Here is a 25,445-nt window from a genome sequence, read left to right on the forward strand (position 1 = left end):
CCCTCACAAAATGTCCCTTTTTAAAACAACCTTAGAATAAATATAATTTTTCTGCAATGTAGTGAGACCTGGGACTAAGTCCAGACCTGAACCCGACCTGAACCAGACCAGGGGTTCAGGAGGATCTAAACGTCGCAGAAGTTAAGTCATGTGACGTCTGAGGATAACAAACATTTATAGTTATAGAGCAACTTTAATAACAACAACTAAACGTCTCACTGCAGAATCCACACTGACACAGGAAGTGCTTTTATTTTGAAAACCAAACTTTTGAGAGGAGTAGCCTTCATATATATAAAAAGCAGCGTTCCCGTCCCCTCCCCCGTTTCTCCTCCAGACCAAGAGGATCCATCCAGAGCAGCTCCGGTCACACCAAACTGTCCTGTGTTTCCAGAGAGCACCTGAAGGCATCGCCCCCTCAGTTGGCTTTGGGCAGTCTGTAGACGCCCATGGAGAAGATCAGCTGGTGGTCCCGGACCTTCCTCTGCAGGAAGGCCTCCAGCTCGTTGACGTCCATCTCCGTGACGACGGGTCCCGTGGCGACGAACATCCGCAGCATCGTGTGGATGCGGTCCAGAGTCATGCTGTCCAGGTTGGTGAGCATCGCCTGGATGTAGGCCCAGAAGAGCTGGGGGGGGAGGGGTGTTTACATGTGTGTGTGTGTACATGTGTGTATGTTTACATGTGTGTGTACATGTGTATATGTTTACGTGTGTCTGTACATGTGTGTATGTTTACATGTATGTGTACATGTGTATATGTTTACATGTATGTGTACATGTGTATATGTTTACATGTGTGTATGTTTACATGTGTGTGTGTACATGTGTGTACATGTGTGTATGTTTACATGTGTGTATGTTTACATGTGTGTGTACATGTGTGTATGTTTACATGTGTGTGTGTGTACATGTGTGTATGTTTACATGTGTGTGTACATGTGTATATGTTTACATGTGTGTGTGTGTATATGTGTGTATGTTTACATGTGTATATGTTTACATGTGTGTGTCTGTGTATGTACATGTGTATGTGTGTATGTTTACGTGTGTGTGTGTACATGTGTGTATGTTTACATGTGTGTGTATGTGTGTATATGTGTGTATATATGTATATATATATGTACATGTGTGTGTATATGTACATATGTGTTTGTATGTGTGTTTATATATGTGTATGTGTATATGTGTTTATATATATATATGTGTGTGTGTGTATATGTGTGTGTGTATGTGTGTTTATATGTGTGTGTATGTGTGTTTATATATATATATGTGTGTGTGTGTATATATATGTGTGTGTGTGTGTTTATATGTGTGTGTATGTGTGTTTATATATATATATGTGTGTGTGTGTTTATATATGTGTTTATATATATGTGTGTGTGTGTGTATATATGTGTGTGTGTGTTTATATATGTGTGTGTATGTGTGTTTATATATATATATGTGTGTGTGTGTGTGTGTATATATATATGTATATGTGTTTGTGTGTATGTGTGTTTATATATGTGTGTGTATGTGTGTTTATATATATATGTGTGTGTGTGTATATATGTGTGTGTGTGTATGTGTGTTTATATATGTGTGTGTATGTGTGTTTATATATATATATATGTGTGTGTGTGTTTATATATGTGTGTTTATATATGTGTGTGTGTGTACCTGCAGCTTCTCCTCCCTCTGCTCCGACTGGGTGGTGGTGTTGGAGTCTCTCTCCTCGTCGCTGTCGATGAGCACCACCCCCCGCCCCCCCTCCCCCTTGGAGGAGCCCGTCTCCACCACATGGTAGCGCCCCCCCGCCTCCTCCCTCAGCACGCCGTGCTGCTGCCACAGCGCCAGCTTCCTGTGCAGCAGCTCCTTGGGGGCGCCCAGCACCACGCCCAGCTCCTCCAGGGTCCAGCTACCTGACGGAGAACACCACGCTAAGTTAGGAGGAGCAGGGGGGGGGGAGGAGAATGAGGAGGAGGAGGAGGAGCTACTCTGGTCCTGGAAGTGCAGGATGATGGCGGCGTGGATGGGGGACACCGTCAGGTTGCTGAGGGTCCGGTCCTCCAGCTCCAGGTCCAGGGTGACGGAGCCCAGCTGGGGCCTCCAGCTCAGGGTCCGCATGGCCTGCAACGCACAACACGGTCACGGGGCGTTCAGGGACACGCGGTCATCATGAGGACCCCTCCAGCTCAGGGTCCTCATGGCCCGCAACGCACAACACGGTCACGGGGCGTTCAGGGACCTCGTCGGTCAGCCTCACCTTGAGCTTCTCGTAGCGGCGGGTGTAGGCCTCCATGGCCTGGCAGACGGGTGGAGGCAGCTCCAGCTTCTCCTCCTTCAGCGTGGGCCAGAACTCGGAGGACAGGATGATGGAGGAGAGGGTGAGAGGAGGCCGCTCCTCCTCCTCCAGCCGCTGCTCCTCCTCCCGGATGTTACTGTTGATCCTCCGGGAGTCGGCCATGTCCTGGAGGGGTCACGACCTTCAGCATGACCTCAGTGACGGGTGGTGCTGTATGGGTGGTGCAGTGGACTGACCTTCAGCATGACCTCACAGTAGTGCATGTGAGACTCTCCGAATCGAAGCTTCAGCAGCTCCACGTTACGGATCTCCCTAAGAATGAAGATTAATATATATAAATATATAGATGAATTCATATTTATTTATATATATACATTTGTATATATATATATACATACACATGTAATATGTATACATATATATAAATATTTATTTATATATATAAAAAAAAAAATCTATATTAAATGTGTTTGTATATATATATATATTAGGGCTGTCAATCGATTAAAAAAAACTAATTAATCGCACATTTTGAAATTCATTAATCGCGATTAATCGCAATTAAAAGTTAAGTTAAAAGTTCATTCTTTTTAAAGACCAAACTTCACACAGAGCTGTGTTTTCAAAGAGGCTCCTACCTATAAAGTGCCAGCGAGGTATTTAATATCGTGGATGATAAATTGTTTCTTCAGTGAAACATCAGATTAGTAAAAAAAAGAAGTATATTGAGACCCCATTGGTCCTGTCATCTTTACCACTGAACAGCAGAACCAGTGGCCTTGGGAACTGACTGACATTCACATATGTCACGTTAACCCTCTGGAGGCTGGGGGCATTTTATACATTTTACAAAAAAAATTAAATTCACCTTTTAAAGGCGTTTGCATGTGACACATCCCCACGTGTTCTACATCAAACATTCCAGAACAATCTCAGCTCTATTCAATGAGGCTCAGTTGTCCTGGTGCCGTGTTCTCTGCTCTCTGACTGACAGGCTGCTATAGAGCCTCACCTGTGAGGTGGGAGGTCCTTTGTGATTTACTGAGTGTTCATTGGTTGTTTTTCCCCCAAAATGTTGACAGACAAACGGATTGACAAATCACGGTGAAGGTTTCGTGTGTCGAGTTCTTTCTGCGCCGCGTCACCCGACACGTCGCCCCTCCTTTCCTCTGTGTCTCAGAGGGGGAGACGGGAGGAAGGAGGAGCAGGAGGAAACCCGACTGATTCATCCACCAGTTAAACTGATTTATGATCCTTATTTTCACGGAGAAATCATTGTTTTACAAACGGAAACAGTGTTAAACCGTACTGTCGCGGCTTGACACTCGGTTTGAGTGTAAAAACTTCAACGAACACCGGAAGTAAACAAAGTTGCGTTAAAATATTTATATATGTATATATATTCATATATATATATGTATATATACATGAATACATATCCACACACTTGTACCTGGCGGTGTTGTAGTTGAGTTGGTGCAGCAGCCGGTCCGCCAGCACCGCCCGGTACTCGTCGATGAAGATGTCTTTACTGCCGTAGATACTGACCAGCAGGCTGATGATGTCAGAGGAGCGCCGCTTGGACCCGCTCTTATCTGTAGGAGAGAGACAGAGAGCTCCACCCTCAGAGACGGAGACCTCCACCCTCAGAGACAGAGACCTCCACCCTCAGTGACATCAGACCTCCACCCTCAGAGACGGAGACCTCCACCCTCAGAGACGGAGACCTCCACCCTCAAAGACATCAGACCTCCACCCTCAGAGACAGAGACCTCCACCCTCAGTGACATCAGACCTCCACCCTCAGTGACATCAGACCTCCACCCTCAGTGACATCACAGCGACGGTGCGTTCACTGACCCGGCACAGCGTCGGTGGGGTCCGGGCTCCAGTCCTCGGGCTTGGCGCCCTCCTCGTCGCTGTCCTGCAGCTCCAGGGTCACGAGGTCGCCCCTGGACAGCTCCGAGGCCAGGTCGGTGCAGCCCTCTGCGTCTCCGGTGAGGCCGGCCACGATCTGCCTCACCGTGTCCTCCCGGGTCCTGGACCGGGTCCACAGGTTCACATACGTGTGTGTGTGTGTGTGTGTCAGGTACCCTGGAGGGGGGCGGGACTCACCTGAGGTACTTGCGGATGGGCTGGCAGGCCACCTGCAGGATGACCATGGAGGGGTCCAGCTCTCTGAGGGCCTTGATGGCCGAGATATAGACCGTGAGGATGTCAGAGGTGTGGACTCCTGAGGACCAGGAGAGACGGGGTCAGTCGAGACCAGATAGAGACCAGGAGAGACCAGGAGACACCAGGAGAGACCAGGAGATACCAGGAGAGACCAGGAGACACCAGGAGAGACCAGGAGATACCAGGAGACGGGGTCAGTAGAGACCAGGAGAGACCAGGAGACACCAGGAGAGACCAGGAGACACCAGGAGACACCAGGAGAGACGGGGTCAGTAGAGACCAGATAGAGACCAGGAGAGACGGGGTCAGTAGAGACCAGGAGAGACCAGGAGAGACCAGGAGAGACGGGGTCAGTAGAGACCAGATAGAGACCAGGGGACACCAGGAGACATCAGGGGACTGACCCGGGTGCAGCAGCCGGCTCTCGAAGGCCGCCTTCAGCGAGGTGAGCAGCTGCTGCCTCTGATTGGTTCTCTCCAGGCAGAACTTCAGGTCTTCGATGGCCGCTTTGGATTCTGGGAAATCTGTGGGGGAGTTGGCGGCGCGTGAGTCGCCCGGTGCGTCTCGGCGCCGCGCGAGGAGCGCCGCTCACCTCTGATGATGCTGAAGAGCTCCTCGATGCGCATGCTGACGTAGATCCGGCAGAAGAACTGGTGCATGTGGCAGCGCCACTGCTTCAGCACCGAGCTGCCAGGGTGCATGCTGGGAGAACTGAGGCTGCTGGGAGGACTGGGAGGAGCTACAGGACCGGCTTGGTCCGCCTCGCTGGCAAAGACTTTGCTCAGCCAGCCCAGCACCAGCTCCAGCCACTACACACACACACACACACACAGCTGATGGAGGCTGACTCTTCGTGTGGCGTTCACTGACCTCCTGGAGGTTTTACCTCCTGGAACTCCAGCAGGAAGGAGCGCTCGTACTCGCCCCTGCAGTGCTGCTCCATCCGCTGCTCGATGAGCCGGTGCAGGATGGAGGTGACGGCCTCCGAGCTGACCCACTCCATCAGCTGCAGCCGGGAGCTACACACACAATATATATACATAACAAATATATATACACACACAATATATATATACACACACACACAGAAATATATATAACAAATATATATATACACACACACAAATATATAACAAATATATATTATATGTATTTGTTATATATATATATATTTGTTATATATATTTGTGTGTGTATATATATATATTTGTTATATATATATATACACACACAAATATATATAACAAATATATATATATACACATACATACAGACACAAATATATATATATACAAATACATAAATATATATATATGTAAATACATATGTATATATATATAAATACACATATAATATATATGTTATAATAAACAAAGTCTCGACTTGGCGGTCCACTCACAGGATGTGGCTCAGGTCCCGGAGCTGCTCCAGGGCCTCGGAGCACCAGCACTGCGGCGTGGAGACCCGGCAGCCCGGGCAGCCCCCCCCTTCGGGGCCCTCGGCCCCCTCCTCGGTCTGGCCCTCCCGGGTCATGTAGACGGAGAAGGTCCGGCTGTAGAACTCCAGCACTCGCTCCTGGAGGACGGGGGAGGGGGAGAAGAGGAGCAGAGCCCGGATCACGGTGAAGGCCCGGTCCTGGAGGCCCCCGAGCCCGGGACCGCACAGGCTGCCGCGGCCCTCGTCCTGCCACGTGCCCAGCTTCTGCAGACCGCCTGAGGAGGAGGAGGAGGAGGAGGGGATGTTGGAACGCTGCTTCCTGCCAGTCGGGACTGAACTCTATTATAATTTGTCCACTTGCCCAGAAAAGGTTCCAGCCGGTCCAGGAGGGTCCGGAAGGCGGTTAGGAGGACCCAGGCCCGGCCCCGCTCCTCCAGCTCGTTCTCCGGCTGTTTGAGTCCGGTCCAGAACTCGGGGACCACCGAGGAGGACAGGCGCATCTGCAGCGTCTCCAGCAGCCAGCCGCCCAGCAGCCGGTCCAGACCGGGACCCCCCAGCAGGGCCAGGGAGTCCGAGAGGTTCTGGTCCATCTCCGAGGAGCCGGGAGACATCTGCAACACAGAAGATACATGGAGTACCTCTAGAGGACCAGGATGAGGACCAGGGTCCACATCCTGCTACACATCCTGGTCCTCATCCCGGTCCTCATCCCGGTCCTCATCCCGGTCCACATCCCGGTCCACATCCCGGTCCCCCTGAGAGGGGACAGCGGCTCGAGCCCACTCACCAAGGCTGCGGTGACGGTCTCCCAGCCCTCGGCGACCCCCCTGGCGGGACCGGAACCCTCCGCCGGGTCCGACTCCATCGCGACGTCCTCCATGTTCTGGGACTGCTCAGTAAACACGAACCTTCTGTCCCGAGCGGAGCATCTAACCTCTGGGTCCGCCGCTAGACGCGCATCGTGTCCGATAGTTAATAATAAAATAATAACAATTTCTTTTTATCTGTAAAACTCTTCTGCGATGAATTTGAAGTCACGTTTACATGGTTGTTGCTTTGGTATCGCGGGTTTTCTTCTTCGTCGTCTTCTTCTTCTTCTTCTTCTTCTTCTTCTTCTTCTTCTTTTTCGGCAAGCTGAACGCTCAAACGCTCATCGCTGCCCCCATCGTTAACTTCGCGAACTGCATCCCAATTCTTATTATATATATTTTTTAAGGATCACCAGAAGCGTCACTAACATTGTTTAGAATCGCGCCCTCTAGTGGTCAGCGAGAGGAATCGCAACACGGCTTTTGAATTTGTGGTTCGCGACACGTTAAATATTTAAATATTGATAATACTGTTAAAGTATTATTATGATTATTAGTGGGAGTAGTGGGAGCAGTCACATCAGTAATTGTGTAATAACTGTATCTGACAGTTGATCATTAGTGTAAAGTGCCCTCTAGTGGCCACAAGGAGAATCTTCAATACAATTTGTGGTGATACATAATCTTAGTATCTGTTCAACTTAAAATAAATAAATATTACATTAATAAAAAAACTGTCAGCCTCAATGTAAAGAGTAATTGGACTTAACGAGATGTTGAAATCGTTTTAAAACAGTGTAATTATTACTTAACGTGTATAATCAAAAGTAGGCAGACCACAGTTTGTCAGAATGGGCCGTGTGCTGTCTGGAACGGTGGTCAGTGATGTTGGAGCCCCACAGGGAACTGTTCTGTCTCCCTTCCTCTTCACCCTGTACACCAGTGACTTCCAGTACAACACGGAGTCATGCCATCTGCAGAAGTACTCTGATGATTCTGCAGTGGTCGGGTGTATTAGGGATGGACGGGAGGAGGAGTACAGGGCAGTGGTGAGTGACTTTGTAAAGTGGGCCGATGAGAACCACCTGCGGCTGAACGTGGCCAAGACCAGAGAGATGGTGGTGGACTTCAGGAGGAAGGCGACAGCTCCTACACCTCTGAGTGTCCTGGGAGTGGACGTGGACATGGTGGAGGAGGACCAGTACCTGGGCGTCTCCATCGACAGCCGACTGAACTGGAAGGCCAACATCAACGCTGTGTACAAGAAGAGGATGAGTCGACTCTTTTTCCTGAGAAAGCTTGATCCTTCAACGTGTGCAGCAAGATGCTGGAGTTATTCTACCAGTCGGTTGTCGCCAGTGTGCTGCACTTTGCCATTGTCTGCTGGGGAGCAGCATCGGAGCCGGTGACACCAGCCGTCTTAACAAACTGGTTAGGAAGGCTGGCTCCATCATCGGCTGCCAGCTGGAGCACCTGGAACAGGTGGTGGAGAGGAGGTCGTTGAAGAAACTGGTGTCCATATTGGACAACCCGGACCACCCTCTCCACCACCTCCTACAGGGACAGAGGAGTACTTTCTCCAGACGTCTCCTCACGCTCCGCTGCCACAAGGAGAGATACAGGAGATCATTCCTGCCGTCGGCTATGAGGCTCTACAACAGTTCACCTCTTGCCAGATCACCCTAACCCTTCTTATATTTTGTGTTTTTTATTTTATTCTTGTGTGTTGCTGCTACTGACTCGACAAATTTCCCCTTGGGGATTAATAAAGTATATATCCATCCATCCATCCATTCCTGCCCTCTTGTGGTCATGGTGAGTAAGTACAACTAACTGGACTACAATTAAGATAGATATATTGAGCATAAAACTACATCCGGTTGAAACATTCAAAATAAAACGTGGACAGCATTTGCTGTTACGGTGTTTGGCCAACAGAGGGCAATATATACTCACTTTTATTGATGATGCAAACTTGATTCTGCCTGCGAACAATGTTAACTCTTTCTATATTCACTAAAAACAATAATACAAACAAGTATAATATATAGAAAGGTAATCGCTTGAATTTTTTTCTATTTCAATACAATAAACTACAGTAATAAGTATTTAGATTTTTTTTTGGTGTTCTTGTGATTTTTTCACATTTAAATTTTTTATGATAAAAATATTATATTACCAATTGAATCGTGACTGTTAAATGCTTTCCAATGTCACAACAAGGAACTGTAACACTCCATTTAAATATGTTAACATCTGTTTAATCGTTATTAATATCAACATTTATAACTTATAAAAAAATACTGAAACAATAAAATTTTTATTTATTACACTATTATTAAATTGCTGTAATAAAGTTTCTGTTATCAAACAGACATTTACAGACATGTAACAACTATTTCTGTCTTCTAGCGGCCCCAGAGAGGAACGAAAACCATTAATCATTTCCAAAGCCTAGTTGTAGTTACGCGCTGTGGCCACTGGAGGGCAAGGAACACCGAGAACTCAACTTCTGTAAAGTCAGACTTAGTAACATGCTTATACTTCCGGTAAAAACCTTCAAAGTAAAAGTCGACAGCAGTATCGATACGATCTTCGCCTTCATGAATATGGAAGTTACGCTTGTTGCAGACATCACATCATACGTGGTTGCGTGATTATTATTTTTTAGCGTAGTGAAGAATCACGTGAAACGAGACCTATTTCCGGTGTGGTGTCGCGTTTATATCACTCCGTGTCTGCCAGCAGCAGCAGCTGGCAGGTAGCCGTTAGCCTTTAGCCGGGACAGAAACAACAACATGGCGGAGAGCGAGTGAGTTTACGAGTGAATATTTTACCTTTTAACCACTAAACTAACGTCGCTGCTCTGAATTAACAGCTCGTCTGTTCAGTCTCGTGAGACGTGACGTCAGCAGCTAACGCTAGCTAGCTCAGCCAGTGCCATGAAACGGCCAGACAGACAGCAGTATGATGTGTTGATGCCTCTTCACACACTGTGTCCTCCGCAGCGTGCTGTCGGAGATCGAGGTGCTGGAGTCCATCTACCTGGACGAGCTGCTGGTCGACCGGAGGCCCGACGGGTGAGAAGTCATCAGCTTTTAGTTCTCTGGTAGAAGGACTACAGTACTTACGGTATAGGTGTATTCAGGTTTACGAAGGTATATGTAATAAAGTATATTATATGTAATAATATGTCTCTGTGTCTCTGTATGTGTGTCTGTATGTCTCTGTGTGGTGTGTGTGTGTGTGTGTCTCTGTGTGTCTCTCTGTGCGGTGTGTGTGTGTGTGTCTCTGTGTGTGTGTGTCTCTGTGTGTGTCTCTGTGTGGTGTGTGTCTCTGTGTGTCTCTGTGTGTGGTGTGTGTGTCTCTCTGTGTCTCTGTGTGTGTCTGTGTCTGTGTGGTGTGTGTCTGTGTGTGGTGTGTGTCTCTGTGTGTGTCTCTGTGTGTGTGTGTGTCTCTGTGCGGTGTGTGTGTGTGTGTCTCTGTGTGTGGTGTGTGTCTCTGTGTGTCTCTGTGTGTGGTGTGTGTGTCTCTCTGTGTCTCTGTGTGTGTGTGTCTCTGTGTGGTGTGTGTCTCTGTGTGGTGTGTGTCTCTGTGTGTGTCTCTGTGTGTGTGTGTGTCTCTGTGTGGTGTGTGTCTCTGTGTGTCTCTATGTGGTGTGTGTCTCTGTGTGTGTCTCTGTGTGTCTCTGTGTGGTGTGTCTCTGTGTGTGTGTGTCTCTGTGTGTGTCTCTGTGTGTGTGTGTGTGTGTCTCTGTGTGTGTGTGTGTCTCTGTGTGTGTGTGTCTCTGTGTGTGTGTCTCTGTATGGTGTGTGTCTCTGTGTGGTGTGTGTGTCTCTGTGTGGTGTGTGTCTCTGTGTGTGTGTGTGTCTCTGTGTGTGTGTGTGTCTCTGTGTGGTGTGTGTCTCTGTGTGTGTGTGTCTCTGTGTGTGTGTGTGTCTCTGTGTGTGTGTGTGTGTGTGTGTGTGTGTGTCTCTGTGTGTGTGTCTCTGTATGGTGTGTGTCTCTGTGTGGTGTGTGTCTCTGTGTGTGTGTATGTCTCTGTGTGGTGTGTGTCTCTGTGTGGTGTGTGTCTCTGTGTGTGTGTGTGTGTGTCTCTGTATGGTGTGTGTCTCTGTGTGGTGTGTGTCTCTGTGTGTGTCTCTGTGTGTGTCTGTGTGTGTGTGGTGTGTGTCCTCAGGATCTGGGAGGTGAGTCTGGTCCTGTACCCGTCCACAGCGGAGGATTCTGTCTCCCAGTTCGTCCGCCTCACCTTGACTCTGACTCTGGATCAGCAGGTACGACGTTCTCTCAGCTTCATCACAAAGAGATCAAAGGGAATATTAAAGATAATAAAACTGTGTTTAGTACCCGTCGTCCTCTCCAGACATCGCCATCCACAACCCCCGAGGCCTTTCTGACGACAAGATCAGCAGGTCAGCCTCACACTTACATTATCATTCATATTATCATGTTATTGTGTTATGTTTATGTTATATTGTCATGTTATTATGTTATGTTACATTATCATTCATATTATCATGTTATTGTGTTATATTATCATGTTGTTATGTTATATTATCATGTTATATTATCATGTTATGTTATATTATCATTCATGTTATTGTGTTATATTGTCATGTTATTATGTTATATTGTCATGTTATTATGTTATATTATCATGTTATTATGTTATATTATCATGTTATTATGTTATATTATCATGTTATTATGTTATATTATCATGTTATTATGTTATATTGTCATGTTATTTTGTTATATTATCATGTTATTATGTTATATTGTCATGTTATTATGTTATATTGTCATGTTATTATGTTATATTGTCATGTTATCATGTTATATTGTTATATTATCATGTTATAATGTTATATTGTCATGTTATGTTATATTATCATGTTATATTGTCATGTTATTATGTTATATTATCATGTTATTATGTTATATTGTCATGTTATATTGTCATGTTATATTGTCATGTTATTATGTTATATTATCATGTTATTATGTTATATTGTCATGTTATGTTATATTATCATGTTATATTGTTATGTTATATTGTCATGTTATATTTAGGGCTGCAACTAACGATTATTTTGATAATCGATTAATCGGTTGATTATTCAATCGATTAATCGGATAAAAAAACAAAAAAACTTTCATTTTCAACCCTTTATTCAAAACAGGGTCCGTACGGTCATGGAAAACCTGGAAAAGTCATGGAATTTTTAAATGGCTATTAGCAGGCCTAGAAAAGTAATTGAAAAAAATAAAATCCCAAAATATTTGGAAAAGTAATGCAAATTTGTTTTATTCAAATGTTAATTTACACGGTATATATACGGTATGCTTTGGAATTCTCAGTTAGTTTAAATACTACATCTTCTCACTTTGTCACGTATAGACAGTTTTCACAAAATGTTTAATCATGGACATTTGGTTTAAAGTCATGGAAAGGTCCTGGAGACCCACTGGTCACCATGGTGATGAACCTGTTCACTGGTCACCATGGTGATGAACCTGTCCACTGGTCACCATGGTGATGAACCTGTCCACTGGTCACCATGGTGATGAACCTGTTCACTGGTCACCATGGTGATGAACCTGTCCACTGGTCACCATGGTGATGAACCTGTTCACTGGTCACCATGGTGATGAACCTGTTCACTGGTCACCATGGTGATGAACCTGTTCACTGGTCACCATGGTGATGAACCTGTTCACTGGTCACCATGGTGATGAACAGTCACAAACAGACAGACAGCTCTCCTCTCCTGAGCAGTGGTCCCCATGTGGCTCCGCCCCCTGAACAATACCAGAGACGCGTTCCGATGTATTATTTTGTTCACCTGGCCCGCTGCCGTTGAGATTGCAGTGAGACGCGGAGAAAATGTGAAGTGGTGCTCTTCACAATAAAACATCTTTGATGGACGTGTCGCGTCTCGGCCAATCAGCGTTCAGATGTACACAGCGTTTGGGAAGTTAGGTTAGCTTGAATGTTAGCCCGCTACATCTGCTGCTGTCACGCTGCACGGTGTAGCGATGCTAACAAAGTACCGTACGTTAAACACGATGTGATTTAGCATATTTTTAGTATCGATACTATATTAAAAGAGCGATCAGAGCGCACGCGCTGCTCCGCTCCGTTAAATGTTGTCTGCACGCGCAGCGCAGCACAGCGCTCACAGCGAGTGGGGGCGTGGCTTATCTCCGTTGCCTTTCTCCATGGAAAAATAATTTTCCGCTATCCGCCACGGAATAAATAACCACGTTTTCTACGTTATCCTCTTGTGGAAATGCCACACGTGGTGACATGTAGCGCCCTGGTGTCTGGGTTCATGACGTCACCCGGAGGCGCACTTAGCTCCGTGAATGTCTCCGACGACGTGAATGACTTCCGCTTCCAGCGCCACGTGAGCAGCAGCAGCCAATTAGATTCATCAACAGAGGAGCAGCTCAGCGCTGATTGGCTCTCACAACGCAGCGTTCCGTCTCTCCCTCGCTCTTGTTTCTCCTGCGCCGCTCTGCGCTCAACTCAACTTTGTTTTTACTCCGTGATTTATTGAGCGCCGTAATAATCGCGCGACACAACGAATCGATAATGAAATTCGTTGCCAACTATTTTAATAATCGATTTTTATCGATTCGTTGTTGCAGCCCTATAATATTGTCATGTTATATTTTATATTATCATGTTATGTTATTATGTTATATTGTCATGTTATTATGTTATATTGTCATGTTATTATGTTATATTGTCATGTTATTATGTTATATTGTCATGTTATGATGTAATGTTCTCTGATATCTGTAATCATGTGCGTTTCTTTCTCTTAGTGTCCAGAAGTGTCTTCAGCTGGAGGCTCAGTCCTGTCTGGGGTCACCGGTGTTGTATCAGCTCATCGAGGTCACGATGTGGAGCTTTTTAATCAAGAGAAAACACATGATGATACCTTTATTTATATATATATATAATATCTTGTTTTCTCTCCTCCAGAAAGCAAAAGAAATCCTGACAGAGAGCAACATTCCTCACGGGAACTGTGTGATCTGCCTCTACGGCTTCAAGGTGTGTGTGTGTGTGTGTGTGGTCTTTGTTTATCGTATCAGGTCTTAGTTAAAACACGACTCGGCTATAAAAAGATGATTAATAAGTTTGGCCATAAAATCATATAATGCAGATTAAACCGGTCTCTGATGCCCTCTCCCCCCCCCCCTCTCTCCCCCCCCCCCCAGGAAGGAGAGACCTTCTCCAAGACCAGCTGCTACCACTACTTCCACTCCCACTGCCTCGGCCGCTATGCCAGCCACTCTGAGCGGGAGCTCCTCCAGAGGGAGAAGGAGCTGCAGGAGGACAAGACCCGGGGGGGGCCCGCCCAGCAGGTCACATGACGCGCCGGCTCTGTGTGGCGCACGTTAGCGTGTTAGCTCTGTGTTAGCGTGTTAGCTTTGTGTAGCTCACAGACTTCTCGTTCCTCCTCACAGGAGCTCACCGTGGTGTGTCCGGTGTGTCGAGAGCCTCTCACCTACGACGTGGATCAGCTGCTGCGATGCCCCGCCCCCCAGCTGCCCGAGGTAACGCCCTCTTCTCACTGCACAGGTGTGCCCCCCCCCCTCACCTGGTCCTGTGCACTCAGGCTCTCGTGTTCTCGTGTCCCCCCCCAGCTGGACGGAGCGGCCATCGGCTCCACGTTTCAACACAAGTGGCGTAAACTCCAGAAGCTCCTGGAGAGACAGAAGGCCAGAGGCGGAGTCATCGACCCGGAGGCGGAGTCTAACCGCTTCCTCATCCACACCAACGAGGTGAGACATTAAATATATATATTATATTAATATGACGTCCTAGAGAAGGTTCACGGGGTCGTCTCCCACAGGCTCCGGCGCCCGCTGCTGAAAATGAAAACCTGGACCCCGACGCCCCCCCTGGAGTCCGGGTCCCGTCCTGTGAAGGGGACCGGTTTGTTCCTGAGCCGTCCCACTGCAGAGGAGGTCCGGCCCAGAGGTGTCAGAACCAGACGAGGGGCCCGAGGGGAGGGGGCCGGTCCGCACCGCACCACCACCGGAGACCCCCCCACGTGCCGGACCACCTGGACAAACTGTCTCTGTACACTGGAGGACCAATCACGGCTCAGGGTCACCGACCGCCGGGCAGTGGGGGCTCTGCGGAGCCACGAGAGACCCCCCCACCCTCTGCAGACGGGCGAGGCCCCCCAGGAAGCAGGCGGGGTCCTCGCAAACTGGACTCGGACGGCGGGGTCCGCGGGCGCCATCACTGGGAGGGGCACGCCCCACGGAGCAGAAGAGGGCCCGGGGGCCTGGACAGAGGGGGAGGAGGTGCTATGACGAAGGGCAATCGGAGGGACCAGAACCAGAACCAGCTTCTGCTCCCGGTCTCTGGGGGTCTCGCAGACTTTGACTGACATTAGAGACACATGGTTGTTGTTGTTGTTTTTTGAGTTGAAAGAACTACAAATAAAATGTTCTGGCTGTCATGTGTTAGTCTTTTTATACAATAAGGAGCTTATTAAATATAATTAAACAGTACTTTAATTAGTTAGTAACAATATAAATTAAGTTGTATAATATTACTCTACTTTTCCTGCATAGTAAAAATTCAGACTTTTTTTCTTTTCACAGCCTAATTTAAGTAAATTTGTTAAGTGATCATATTTAATGCAGTACTTTTACTCAAGTATTTTTTATATGCAGGACCTTTCACTGCCTCCATGGCGCTCAGGCCCAGACTAAAGCTAGACCTGGTCCTGGTTCAACCCCCTCAGGGTTATTGGTCCACAAAGAGCATTTTCCAAAATTAATATTTGTTCAGTTAGATATCAAACTAATTACACGTTTATTACTAATACATATTCACAGAAAGAGAGATGACCTCACTTTGTCTCTTAACCCTTGTGTTGCCTTAGGGTCATTTTGACCCGAATCAATATTTAACCCTCCTGTCGCCTTTGGGTCATTTTGACCCGATTCAATGTTTCACCCTCCTGTTACCTTTATATTTACTAACATATTTTACCCTTTGGGTTCAATTTGACGCCAGCAATTAAAACCTCCAGAAAATTATTAGAATTAATATTGTTTTCCAAGTTTAAGTGTGAGGCACTTTATGTTTGTTTGTTGACTACCGAAAGAACACCGACATTAAACATTGAATGGGGTCAAATTAATCCTAAGGCGGGGGGAGGGTGTAATATTGATTCGGGTCAAAATGACCCTAAGGCAACACAAGGGTTAACTCCTCAAAATATTATTATTATCATCACCGTTACTATTATCAATATCTTCAATGTTGATAATATTATTATAATTATTATCATCACGGTCATTATTATCAGCACCAACATCATTATTATTATCATCACCATTTATTATAATTGTTATCATAACCAATGTCATTAATATTATTATCATGATTATTATAATAAATATAATTTGTATCCTTTATTATAATAAATATTATCACCAATGTCATTAATATGATTATTATAATAAATATAATTACCAACGTCATTAACATTATTATTAATATTATTATAATAAATATAATTTGTATCCTTTATTATAATAAATATGATTATCACCAATGTCATTAATATTAATATCATGATTATAATAATAAATATAATAATTACCATCACCAACGTCATTAATATAATTATCATGATTATTATAATAAATATAATTATTATCACCAATGTCATTATAATTATTATAACCAATATCATTAATATTATAATAAATATTATAATTATATATATATAATATTATATTATAATTATTATAATAAATATAATAATTATTACCATCACCAACGTCATTAATATTTTCATTAATATTATTATCATTATCCTTGTCATCATAATCACCAATGCCGGCATTACTATTATTATCATCATCACCAACGTCATTATTATAAAAACAAATTACATCTATTGCATCTGTCCATCCTAGGAGAGGGATCCTCCTCTGTTGCTCTCCTGCAGGTTTCTTCCCTTTTTTTCCCCCCTGAAGGGTTATTTGGGAGTTTTTCCTGGTCCGATGTGAGGTTTTGGGGCAGGGATGTCTATGTGTACAGATTGTAAAGCACTCCGAGACAAATTTGTAATTTGTGAAATTGGGCTATACAAATAAACTGAATTGAATTGAATTGAATTGAATCCAAGAATCTTGAAACACCGTGAAGACACATGGGAGATGTAGTTCTTGATGATATTAAAGCGTCGCATCCTGGGAGGAAACTACGTTTCACCGGCCGCCATCTTGGCTTTTTCTTTTTTCCCCGTCCTCCCCGCTGAAGACCGGCCCCTCTGGATGAACTGCGCAGGTTCGCAGAGGCGTGCTGGTTGTTTTCAAACGCACCGACCGAGGGGATGATGACCGGCGGGACCGAGTTTCACAAAAGCTACAGCGGCGGCAAGGACTCCGAGCCCCGGATGGACGTGGACCTGGACTCCAGTCTCATGGGGAGCGAGCGCGGGGACCTGGACGGCGGCGTCCCGGCGGCGGGCTCCTCTAACGGCAGCGGCGGGGAGGAGGACGAGGCGGAGGCCGTCGGCCGTTTGAGAGAAGCCAGGGGCTCGAGTAGTCGCCGCGCCCCGGACGGAGGCGAGGTGTTCTGCGGCGGCAGGGAGCAGGAGGTGTCTGTCGAAATCGGAGAGACGTATTTATGTCAACGAGCCGACAAGACATGGCGTGAGTAGAGCCGCCGCCCGTTGCCTTCATCTAGCGGGACTTTGCTCCTGATTTCGGGGTAATAGATGCCGCTGTGACTGCACAACAGTGCGGTGCGCAGCGGAGCTAATTCACAAAAGTGACATTTCACTGGAGTAGAATGGCCTGTGTTACATGATTTGTTTAGCTTCATCAGGTTGCCTCAACACGTAACAAACCCCCCTTTTCACAGTAAACCATAAGTAGGTTTCCTCGTAATGTTATTGGCGTTAAAGTCGTATACATCTGGCGTTTGTATCTGACATAAAACCCTTAAACTACTCTCGTGTGTTTCTCTGACGGCTCCTCTCTCCAGACACAGCGGAGGTCATCCAGTCCCGGCTGAACGAGCAGGAGGGACGGGAGGAGTTCTACGTCCACTACGTGGGATGTGAGTCCGCCACGAGTCTCGTCATCATACACATGTGACGTCATCGACGTTAAGTTACCCTGTCTTTCTCATCCTCCTGCACCTGTAACACGGACCTCCTCTCCCTCGCCTCCTTTTGGCTTTGCAGTCAACAGGCGCCTCGACGAGTGGGTGGGCAAGGCCCGCCTGGCGCTCACCAAGACGGTGAAGGACGCGGTGAGGAAGGGCGCGGAGATCGGCATCGTGGGGGATCTGGGCGGCGAGCAGCCGGAGCGCAAGATCACCCGCAACCAGAAGCGCAAACACGACGAGATCAACCACGTGCAGAAGGTGGAGCGCCGTCCCGCCGCCGCCGCCACGGGTCACACGGCTGAGGCCCATCTAATGGAGTGTGTGTGTGTGTGTGTGTGTGTCTGTCTGTGTGTGTGTGTGTGTGTGTGTGTGTCCTTTCTCAGACGTACGCGGAGATGGACCCGACGACGGCCGCCCTGGAGAAGGAGCACGAGGCGGTACGGGGGACGGCTCTGGGTTCAGCCGCCGGTCGAGTGGTCCAGCTGTCATGTTGAACTTCTTCTTCTTCTCCTTCTTCTTCTTCTTCCTCCTCTTCTCTCCCTCAGATCACTAAAGTAAAATATGTCGATAAGATCCAGATCGGGAACTTTGAGATCGACGCCTGGTACTTCTCTCCGTTCCCTGAAGACTACGGCAAGCAGCCCAAGCTGTGGATCTGCGAGTACTGCCTCAAGTACATGAAGTACGAGAAGACCTTCAGACACCACCTGGTCAGTGCAGCGGGGGGGGGGGGGGGGGGGTTACATGGTTCATCTCCAAGACAACAACAACACAACAGCAAGTCTGCTTTGGCCTTGCTAGCTGACCTTTGACCTCTCCACCCTCAGTCCCACTGCCAGTGGAAACAGCCTCCGGGCAAAGAGATCTACCGGAGGAGCAACATCTCTGTGTTCGAGGTGGACGGGCGGGACCACAAGGTGAGCCCCCCCCCCCCCCTCACCTCTAACGACTCGTCTGTGTGGTTCAGCGTTGTGATTCTTATTTATTGTCTCTGTCTGCAGATCTACTGTCAAAATCTTTGTCTTCTAGCCAAACTGTTCCTGGACCACAAGACGCTTTATTTTGACGTGGAGCCGTTTATCTTCTACATCCTGACGGAGGTCAACAAGCAGGGGGCGCACATCGTGGGCTACTTCTCCAAAGTAAGACTTGAAGAGGACTTGTGTAGTTCCCTCTTAAAGGGCAACGCACACCGCTGTTACACATGTGATTTAAATAATAATCATTTAAACCTGCTTTCCTGAATAGTTCAAAGCTTCATTTAAAACATTGACAATCATTTACAAAAATTCACAAACATTTTGTATATTTAATAAAAATGTAATGAAATTATAGCTTTGATATTATAAATAATAAATGTATATAATTTTTATTTATATATATAATATTTATATATATATTATATATAAATTAAATATATATTTTTATATAAATATATATATACATAAATGTATATATTAAAAAAAATGTTTTCATATTTTTTTAAATTATATATATTTATAAAAAAATATATATATATATATTATTTTTAAATGTATTTATATATATTTAAAAATAAATAAATAAAATGTCAAAGCTATATTTGAAAACCTCAATTGAAGCTTTGAAAGTAAAGTAATATTCTGTCCATCAGCTCTGTCCGTGGTCAAAACTCTTGTAATCTCTGCATGAATCATCCATAAACCTTTTCATTCATAGCGAGGCCTCTGTACTATTCTCTCCAACGGTTGGACTCATTGATGGACTCGTCTGAGCCTTTGCGCCCCTGGTTTTGTCTTGCAGGAGAAGGAGTCTCCAGACGGGAACAACGTGGCGTGTATTCTCACGCTGCCTCCGTACCAACGCAGAGGCTACGGGAAGTTCCTCATCGCCTTTAGTGAGTCGTGCTCACCTCTGGGTAACGCTTTCAGAAGGAGTCAGAGAGGAGTGGGACAGGTGGATGACCCCCCCTCCCCCCGCCGTGTGTTTTAGGTTACGAGCTGTCGAAGCTGGAGAGCGCAGTCGGCTCTCCCGAGAAGCCGCTGTCGGATCTGGGAAAGCTGAGCTACAGGAGCTACTGGTCCTGGGTCCTGCTGGAGATCCTGAGGGACTTCAGGGGGACGCTGTCCATCAAAGACCTCAGGTGGAGAGACACACATACACACACTCGCACACACACACATACACACCTCCCTCACCCCCCCCTGTCTGTCCCCAGCCAGATGACCAGCATCACGCAGAGTGACATCATCAGCACGCTGCAGTCGCTCAACATGGTGAAGTACTGGAAAGGTCAGCATGTGATCTGTGTGACGCCCAAACTGGTGGAGGAGCACCTGAAGAGCGCCCAGTACAAGAAGCCACCCATCACTGGTCAGTCCTCACATGTTATACATATATATATATATATAATATTGAATTCCCTCATTTCTAACCTGCTTGTAACTTAAACAAAACCCCCAAATAAAAAACTGTAGGAGCTAGGACCCGAAAATGGATTGAATTTACACCGTTTTATTATATTGTTGATGAGATAATCATAATAATTGAAACATTGCATGAAAATTAGTATCCATTTCTCACATTTTTATTTTATATATCCAACAATTGTCACTTAAACCACTGCATCTCCATATTGAGTGTTTACATCATGTTTTCCCTCATTGCCTTTTTAAAAAGAGAATATTCCTATGAAGCGGTTTACGTGACTAATTAAAATGAATATTTCACTCATACTGCGATTTATGTAAAAATGTTTAAATTATTTAATTTCCCTCCTTTTCCAGCTGCAGCTGGTGAACCCTCAGCCGGCTTTTCCTTTTGCCATAAAACCCTCGAATGTACGTGTCCAAAGAAAGCTGCTGTAACATGGATATTATACATTAATATAAATATATATATTTATTAATATACATATATATTTATTAATTAATATAAATATATATATTTATTAATATTTATTTATAAATATATATTTATTAATATATATATATATATAAATAAATCAATAATATCCGTTTTGAATGAGGTCTAATTCTGTTTTATATAACCAAACAGAATCACATGATGGTGAATCTTCACAACAGGAACACGTGCACACGCATTCCTCCAAGTCGATGATGTCATCGGCTGCCTTTGTGATCACGTAGTTCAATCAGCTGCCTGTGATGTCATCGGCTCGTTAACGAGTGAAATGAATTAAATCTGCATTAATTATGTATTTTATTGAGATGTCAAACAGTCAAAATGACGTCATGAGAACCTTCCTGCATGTTTCTTCTTCTGTGGTTCACCTCTCTCTCCCTCTGTGTTTTTGTCTCCCCCTAGTGGACACTATGTGTTTGAAGTGGGCGCCACCCAAAAACAAACAAGTCAAGATGTCCAAGAAGTGAGAGGCGGCGCCGCGTCCTCCTGTTTTTATATGGCCTGCCTCCACCTCCTCCTCTTCCTCTTCTTCCTCGGCCCTGAAGCCTCCTGTACATAGTCGTTAGTAGCATCTGTCGGTATTTTCTTAAAATATGTCAAACAAAAACAGACTTGTGTCCTGATTCCTTCTTTCATGAGCAACAAGTCAACATCCTCTTTTCAAGACCTTTACCTTTTTATTCTGAGGTCTGTCAATTAATAATTTAGAGATGTACGGAGAATAATCTGTTGGGAAATTCAGCTGTAATTATTATAATAAATTGTGTTAACAATGCTCTTTATTATTTAAACACAGGTTATTGTCTCTCCGTCACTGTAGATGTTTAGTTGTTCCCTCTCGGCCGTAACGGATTAGGCCGCGTCCCATTCTGTGGAGGTTGCAGGGCTCTGAGGCTAAATGGAACGGAGCCCTGCTGTGAGGGAGGGTTGTCGGGGAAACCCTGTTTATTAAAGTGTATTCTGAGTTGCTGCTGGTGTCACAGCTTGATCTTCATATTGTTAAAATATATTTGTTGTTCCCCCTAAATAAAATAAATGAAACTCCAGGTTTAGTACAGAAATGTCATCAAGGCGTCTCTGAAGTGTGTGTGGTGTGATTCTGGTGATGACCACCAGAGGGCAGCAGTGCACCGAGTCTGACCTCAGATCAGTTATCTCAAAAGAACTCTGAAAATATCTTTACGTTTGACTTGATTTATGATTATGACACGACTGTTCTTGTTTTTTATTAAGGAGCCTTAATTAATCTACTTTAGAGTGTAAGAATAGAGTAAAAACACTAAAGTGAACTCTATTCCACTAAATACTTTTGATTTAATAAATAATTATATGTTTTGAACAGGTTTGGCAGCGATTGTTGAAAGATATGAAATGATGCAGCATGAACGATATAAATCATGATTCACTATTTCAACGGTAAACTTTAAAGTTAAAAATATAAATAATGAAAGTCATATTTTGTACTTTATATGTATTAATATATATATATATAAAATAAAAAATAGAAACTAATTTATATATAAATATGAATTAATGATATATATTAATTTATATATATTAATGTATATTTATTCATGTATATTTGTTTGTATTCATATATGTATTTATAAATATATTATTTACACTGAATTTTTGTGCATGTGTTTTCATAAATCGGTCGCTCTGCCTCCACACATAATGATCAGCTGCCATCGATCAGTTGTCATCGATCAGCTGTATTGATGAGTCCTCCTGGCGTGGCTGCTCTACAAATGTGAAGCGTTTATGAAAGACTAATAATAATTAACATGTGTATCACTGTCTATAAATCACATTTAAAAAGACCAGAAGCAACAAAGAGAATCTTTAATCTGTCCTTCGACTGTAAATCGACACGTCGTGACTTTGACGGGGACTACTTTTCGCGGCGGATGAATCCACATCGGGTGTTTTAGTGACAGGCACTAACTCCTCGTTGTATTGTGAAAGTGAGACATTCCTGACGTCACGGACTGAAGCCGCTTCAGTGAAGCTGAGTTCACACTGAAGTCTCCTTTATAAAGAGTCTAAATAGAGTCGGTGGCTCCGCCCACTTTCTGCCCTCATTTCCCTAAATTTGGATTTTGTGGCTGTGACCAGCGGCCGTTTATAAACCCTTTGATCTCCTACAGCCATATTATTATATATCTATATGTAACATTTAAAGATATAAATACCTCAACAGAAATGTCAAGTAGGGTTTTCCTTGTAAATTGAAGAGCAAGTATGCAAAGCTAAAGTAGTAATACACTGATACAAATATAAATATATATTATATATATATATATACACATACAAAAATATATATATAGACATATATACACTTTAAAAAATTATATATAAATATATTAGGGCTGTCAGCGTTAACGCGTTAATCTATGCGATTAATTTGGCCGCGATTAACGCACTAAAATATTTTAACGCAATTAACGCAACTTTGTTTACTTCCGGTGTCGTTGAAGTTGTTGCACTCCCCTGAGTGTCGAGCCGCGGCAGTGCGCCTCGTTCCTCCCGTCTGCTCCTCCATATTCACTGAGGAGCAGAGGGCGACGTGTCGGTGACGCGGGCGGAAGGGAAAGGGGACTTTTTTTTGCTCCGCTCGATGCGCGCGCAGACGCGCCGGCATGGAGCTCTGCGGCGCGCGAGACGGAGAGAGAAGAGTGACCGACACGTGGAGACAGAATGAGCAGTGGCGGGCCGTGGGCCTGGGGCCTGGGCCTTCAGTGAGGTCCTACACAGTCCCACCCGAATTAATCCACCTCTTATTACTATCATTATGATGCCATGGCTCTAGACCAGGGCTGCTCAATACGTCGATCGTGGCGTAGTATTGGTAGATCGCATGACATTAAAAAAAATTGGCCCGCCCCCGTCATTTTCTCTATAGCACGTCTTTGTTCACTTATTAAACTAAACAGCCGTCTGATGTTGATCGTATCTACACAACAGCATGTCATTTCTCTCGACTCTCCGTCTCGCGCGCTGCAGAATGCGCGCATCGGGACGGAGAAAAAGAAGAAAAAAAGTCACTTGCACTAGTTTGTTCACTAAACAGGGCATTGTCGCACCCAAAGCAGATTTCAAGTATATGCTCGACCAAATCGACATCTTCTCCTCCTTCCGCCATTGTGGGTTGAAAACAGCTTTGTAGTCCATGAATTAATTCCTTTATCAAATTCAGTTTCCTAGTTCTGAGGTTCTGCATCTACCTGCCCATAGGACCCGCCTCTCAATATTGGTAATCCAATCAAAAGACCTGCAGCACTCCGCCTGCTCGCTGCTCCTGTGCCGCTTCCGGGGCCTTCTCGAAGGCCTAGAGGAGCCAGCTCTAAAGCTGATTGGTTGACACAACATTGTCATTCCCATTCACTTGAAGCTACCAGCGCCCGCAATGTTGATTCTGAAGGCCTACGGGCAGATTTGAGCCCCCTGGCAACACACGATGGCTGAATATGATTGGATAAAAGATCTAACATAAAGACCAGCCCTCCAAATCTCAACCTGGCGCTGGCAGCAGCGCAACCAAGAGGAACGCTATGAAATTAAGAGAATAACTCTTACTCTGGGAAATAATTGAATACATATTTGTGGGAAAATATATTTAGAAAAATATATATATTCAGAATCAGAATCAGAATCAGAATCAGAAACAGTTTTATTGCCAGGAATGTTTACACAAACGAGGAATTTTTTTTGGTGGAACATTCTGATGATGTTTAGGCCAGCAGAGAAGGCCTTGCTGGCCCTGACGGCCCGCCACTGAGAATGACATGCTGCTGGAGAGACGACCAGCAACAGACGTTTAGTTTAATACAAGAACAAAGACGTCTTGAAGGAAAGAACCGTACATTACTTCTGCTGTAGAGATGTCCAACAACAGACGTTTAGTTTAATAAGGAACAAAGACGTCTTGAAGGAAAGAACCGTACATTACTTCTGCTGTAGAGACGACCAACAACAGACGTTTAGTTTAATAAAGAACAAAGACGTCTTTAAGAAAAGAACCGTACATTACTTCTGCTGTAGAGATGTCCAACAACAGACGTTTAGTTTAATAAGGAACAAAGACGTCTTGAAGGAAAGAACCGCATTACTTCTGCTGGTGAGACGACCAACAACAGACGTTTAGTTTAATAAAGAACAAAGACGTCTTGAAGGAAAGAACCGTACATTACTTCTGCTGTAGAGATGTCCAACAACAGACGTTTAGTTTAATAAAGAACAAAGACGTCTTGAAGGAAAGAACCGTACATTACTTCTGCTGGAGAGACGACCAGCAACAGACGTTTAGTTTAATAAAGAACAAAGACGTCTCTAAGAAAAGAACCGTACATTACTTCTGCTGTAGAGATGTCCAACAACAGACGTTTAGTTTAATAAAGAACAAAGACGTCTTGAAGGAAAGAACCGTACATTACTTCTGCTGGAGAGACGACCAACAACAGACGTTTAGTTTAATAAAGAACAAAGACGTCTCTAAGGAAAGAACCGTACATTACTTCTGCTGTAGAGACGACCAACAACAGACGTTTAGTTTAATAAAGAACAAAGACGTCTCTAAGGAAAGAATCGTACATTACTTCTGCTGGAGAGACGACCAACAACAGACGTTTAGTTTAATAAAGAACAAAGACGTCTCTAAGGAA

The 25,445-nt window shown here is 44.9% G+C and overlaps 3 protein-coding genes across 9 annotated transcripts; 2 read left to right on the forward strand and 1 right to left on the reverse strand.

Annotated features, from left to right (window-relative positions):
* Positions 1-215: 215 nt before the first annotated feature.
* On the reverse strand, positions 216-6,994 carry anapc2 (anaphase promoting complex subunit 2). 2 transcript variants are annotated; one of them, XM_056406524.1, is made up of 14 exons: positions 6,689-6,994; positions 6,263-6,512; positions 5,864-6,176; positions 5,351-5,483; positions 5,057-5,273; positions 4,869-4,988; positions 4,405-4,522; positions 4,150-4,328; positions 3,743-3,884; positions 2,526-2,601; positions 2,251-2,454; positions 1,982-2,114; positions 1,665-1,906; positions 216-628 (listed from the first exon to the last, which is right to left on the reverse strand). In XM_056406524.1, the coding sequence occupies exons 1-14, from the start codon at positions 6,779-6,781 to the stop codon at positions 419-421; spliced, it is 2,430 nt and encodes an 809-aa protein (XP_056262499.1). In that variant the 5' UTR covers positions 6,782-6,994; the 3' UTR covers positions 216-418. The 2 variants fall into 2 exon arrangements, with proteins under 2 accessions (XP_056262499.1, XP_056262498.1); XM_056406523.1 differs by having other exon boundaries at positions 1,665-2,114.
* A 2,304-nt stretch (positions 6,995-9,298) lies between these two features.
* On the forward strand, positions 9,299-15,202 carry rnf25 (ring finger protein 25). 2 transcript variants are annotated; one of them, XM_056406536.1, is made up of 10 exons: positions 9,300-9,522; positions 9,719-9,790; positions 10,891-10,987; positions 11,058-11,125; positions 13,548-13,617; positions 13,708-13,779; positions 13,947-14,093; positions 14,196-14,285; positions 14,376-14,513; positions 14,585-15,202. In XM_056406536.1, the coding sequence occupies exons 1-10, from the start codon at positions 9,509-9,511 to the stop codon at positions 15,128-15,130; spliced, it is 1,314 nt and encodes a 437-aa protein (XP_056262511.1). In that variant the 5' UTR covers positions 9,300-9,508; the 3' UTR covers positions 15,131-15,202. The 2 variants fall into 2 exon arrangements, with proteins under 2 accessions (XP_056262509.1, XP_056262511.1); XM_056406534.1 differs by having other exon boundaries at positions 9,299-9,522; positions 13,548-13,779.
* A 1,816-nt stretch (positions 15,203-17,018) lies between these two features.
* On the forward strand, positions 17,019-21,392 carry kat8 (K(lysine) acetyltransferase 8). 5 transcript variants are annotated; one of them, XM_056406531.1, is made up of 12 exons: positions 17,020-17,417; positions 17,752-17,826; positions 17,954-18,135; positions 18,261-18,314; positions 18,423-18,587; positions 18,705-18,794; positions 18,879-19,019; positions 19,660-19,753; positions 19,849-19,999; positions 20,075-20,229; positions 20,643-20,696; positions 21,184-21,392. In XM_056406531.1, exons 1-12 carry the CDS (start codon positions 17,096-17,098, stop codon positions 21,246-21,248), a joined length of 1,548 nt encoding a protein of 515 aa, XP_056262506.1. In that variant the 5' UTR covers positions 17,020-17,095; the 3' UTR covers positions 21,249-21,392. The 5 variants fall into 5 exon arrangements, with proteins under 5 accessions (XP_056262505.1, XP_056262503.1, XP_056262506.1 ...); XM_056406530.1 differs by having other exon boundaries at positions 17,019-17,417; positions 19,849-20,229; positions 20,914-21,392; XM_056406528.1 differs by having other exon boundaries at positions 17,019-17,417; positions 19,849-20,229.
* Positions 21,393-25,445: the final 4,053 nt, after the last annotated feature.

Source organism: Pseudoliparis swirei, chromosome 23 (genome assembly GCF_029220125.1).
Source record: "Pseudoliparis swirei isolate HS2019 ecotype Mariana Trench chromosome 23, NWPU_hadal_v1, whole genome shotgun sequence".
In the NCBI taxonomy this organism is placed as follows: Eukaryota; Metazoa; Chordata; class Actinopteri; order Perciformes; family Liparidae; genus Pseudoliparis; species Pseudoliparis swirei.

Coding starts and splice junctions, on each gene's coding strand:
- anapc2 (XM_056406523.1), bottom strand. CDS start 6,781: ATGGAGGACGTCGCGATGGAGTCGGACCCGGCGGAGGGTTCCGGTCCC. Junction 6,513..6,688: donor AGACCGTCACCGCAGCCTTG/GTGAGTGGGCTC, acceptor TCTGTGTTGCAG/ATGTCTCCCGGCTCCTCGGA. Junction 629..1,664: donor AGAGGGAGGAGAAGCTGCAG/GTACACACACAC, acceptor CTCCCCCCCCAG/CTCTTCTGGGCCTACATCCA.
- rnf25 (XM_056406534.1), top strand. Junction 9,791..10,890: donor GTCGACCGGAGGCCCGACGG/GTGAGAAGTCAT, acceptor GTGTGTCCTCAG/GATCTGGGAGGTGAGTCTGG. Junction 11,126..13,547: donor TCTGACGACAAGATCAGCAG/GTCAGCCTCACA, acceptor TCTTTCTCTTAG/TGTCCAGAAGTGTCTTCAGC.
- kat8 (XM_056406528.1), top strand. CDS start 17,096: ATGATGACCGGCGGGACCGAGTTTCACAAAAGCTACAGCGGCGGCAAG. Junction 17,827..17,953: donor CTACGTCCACTACGTGGGAT/GTGAGTCCGCCA, acceptor TTGGCTTTGCAG/TCAACAGGCGCCTCGACGAG. Junction 18,315..18,422: donor TGGAGAAGGAGCACGAGGCG/GTACGGGGGACG, acceptor TCTCTCCCTCAG/ATCACTAAAGTAAAATATGT.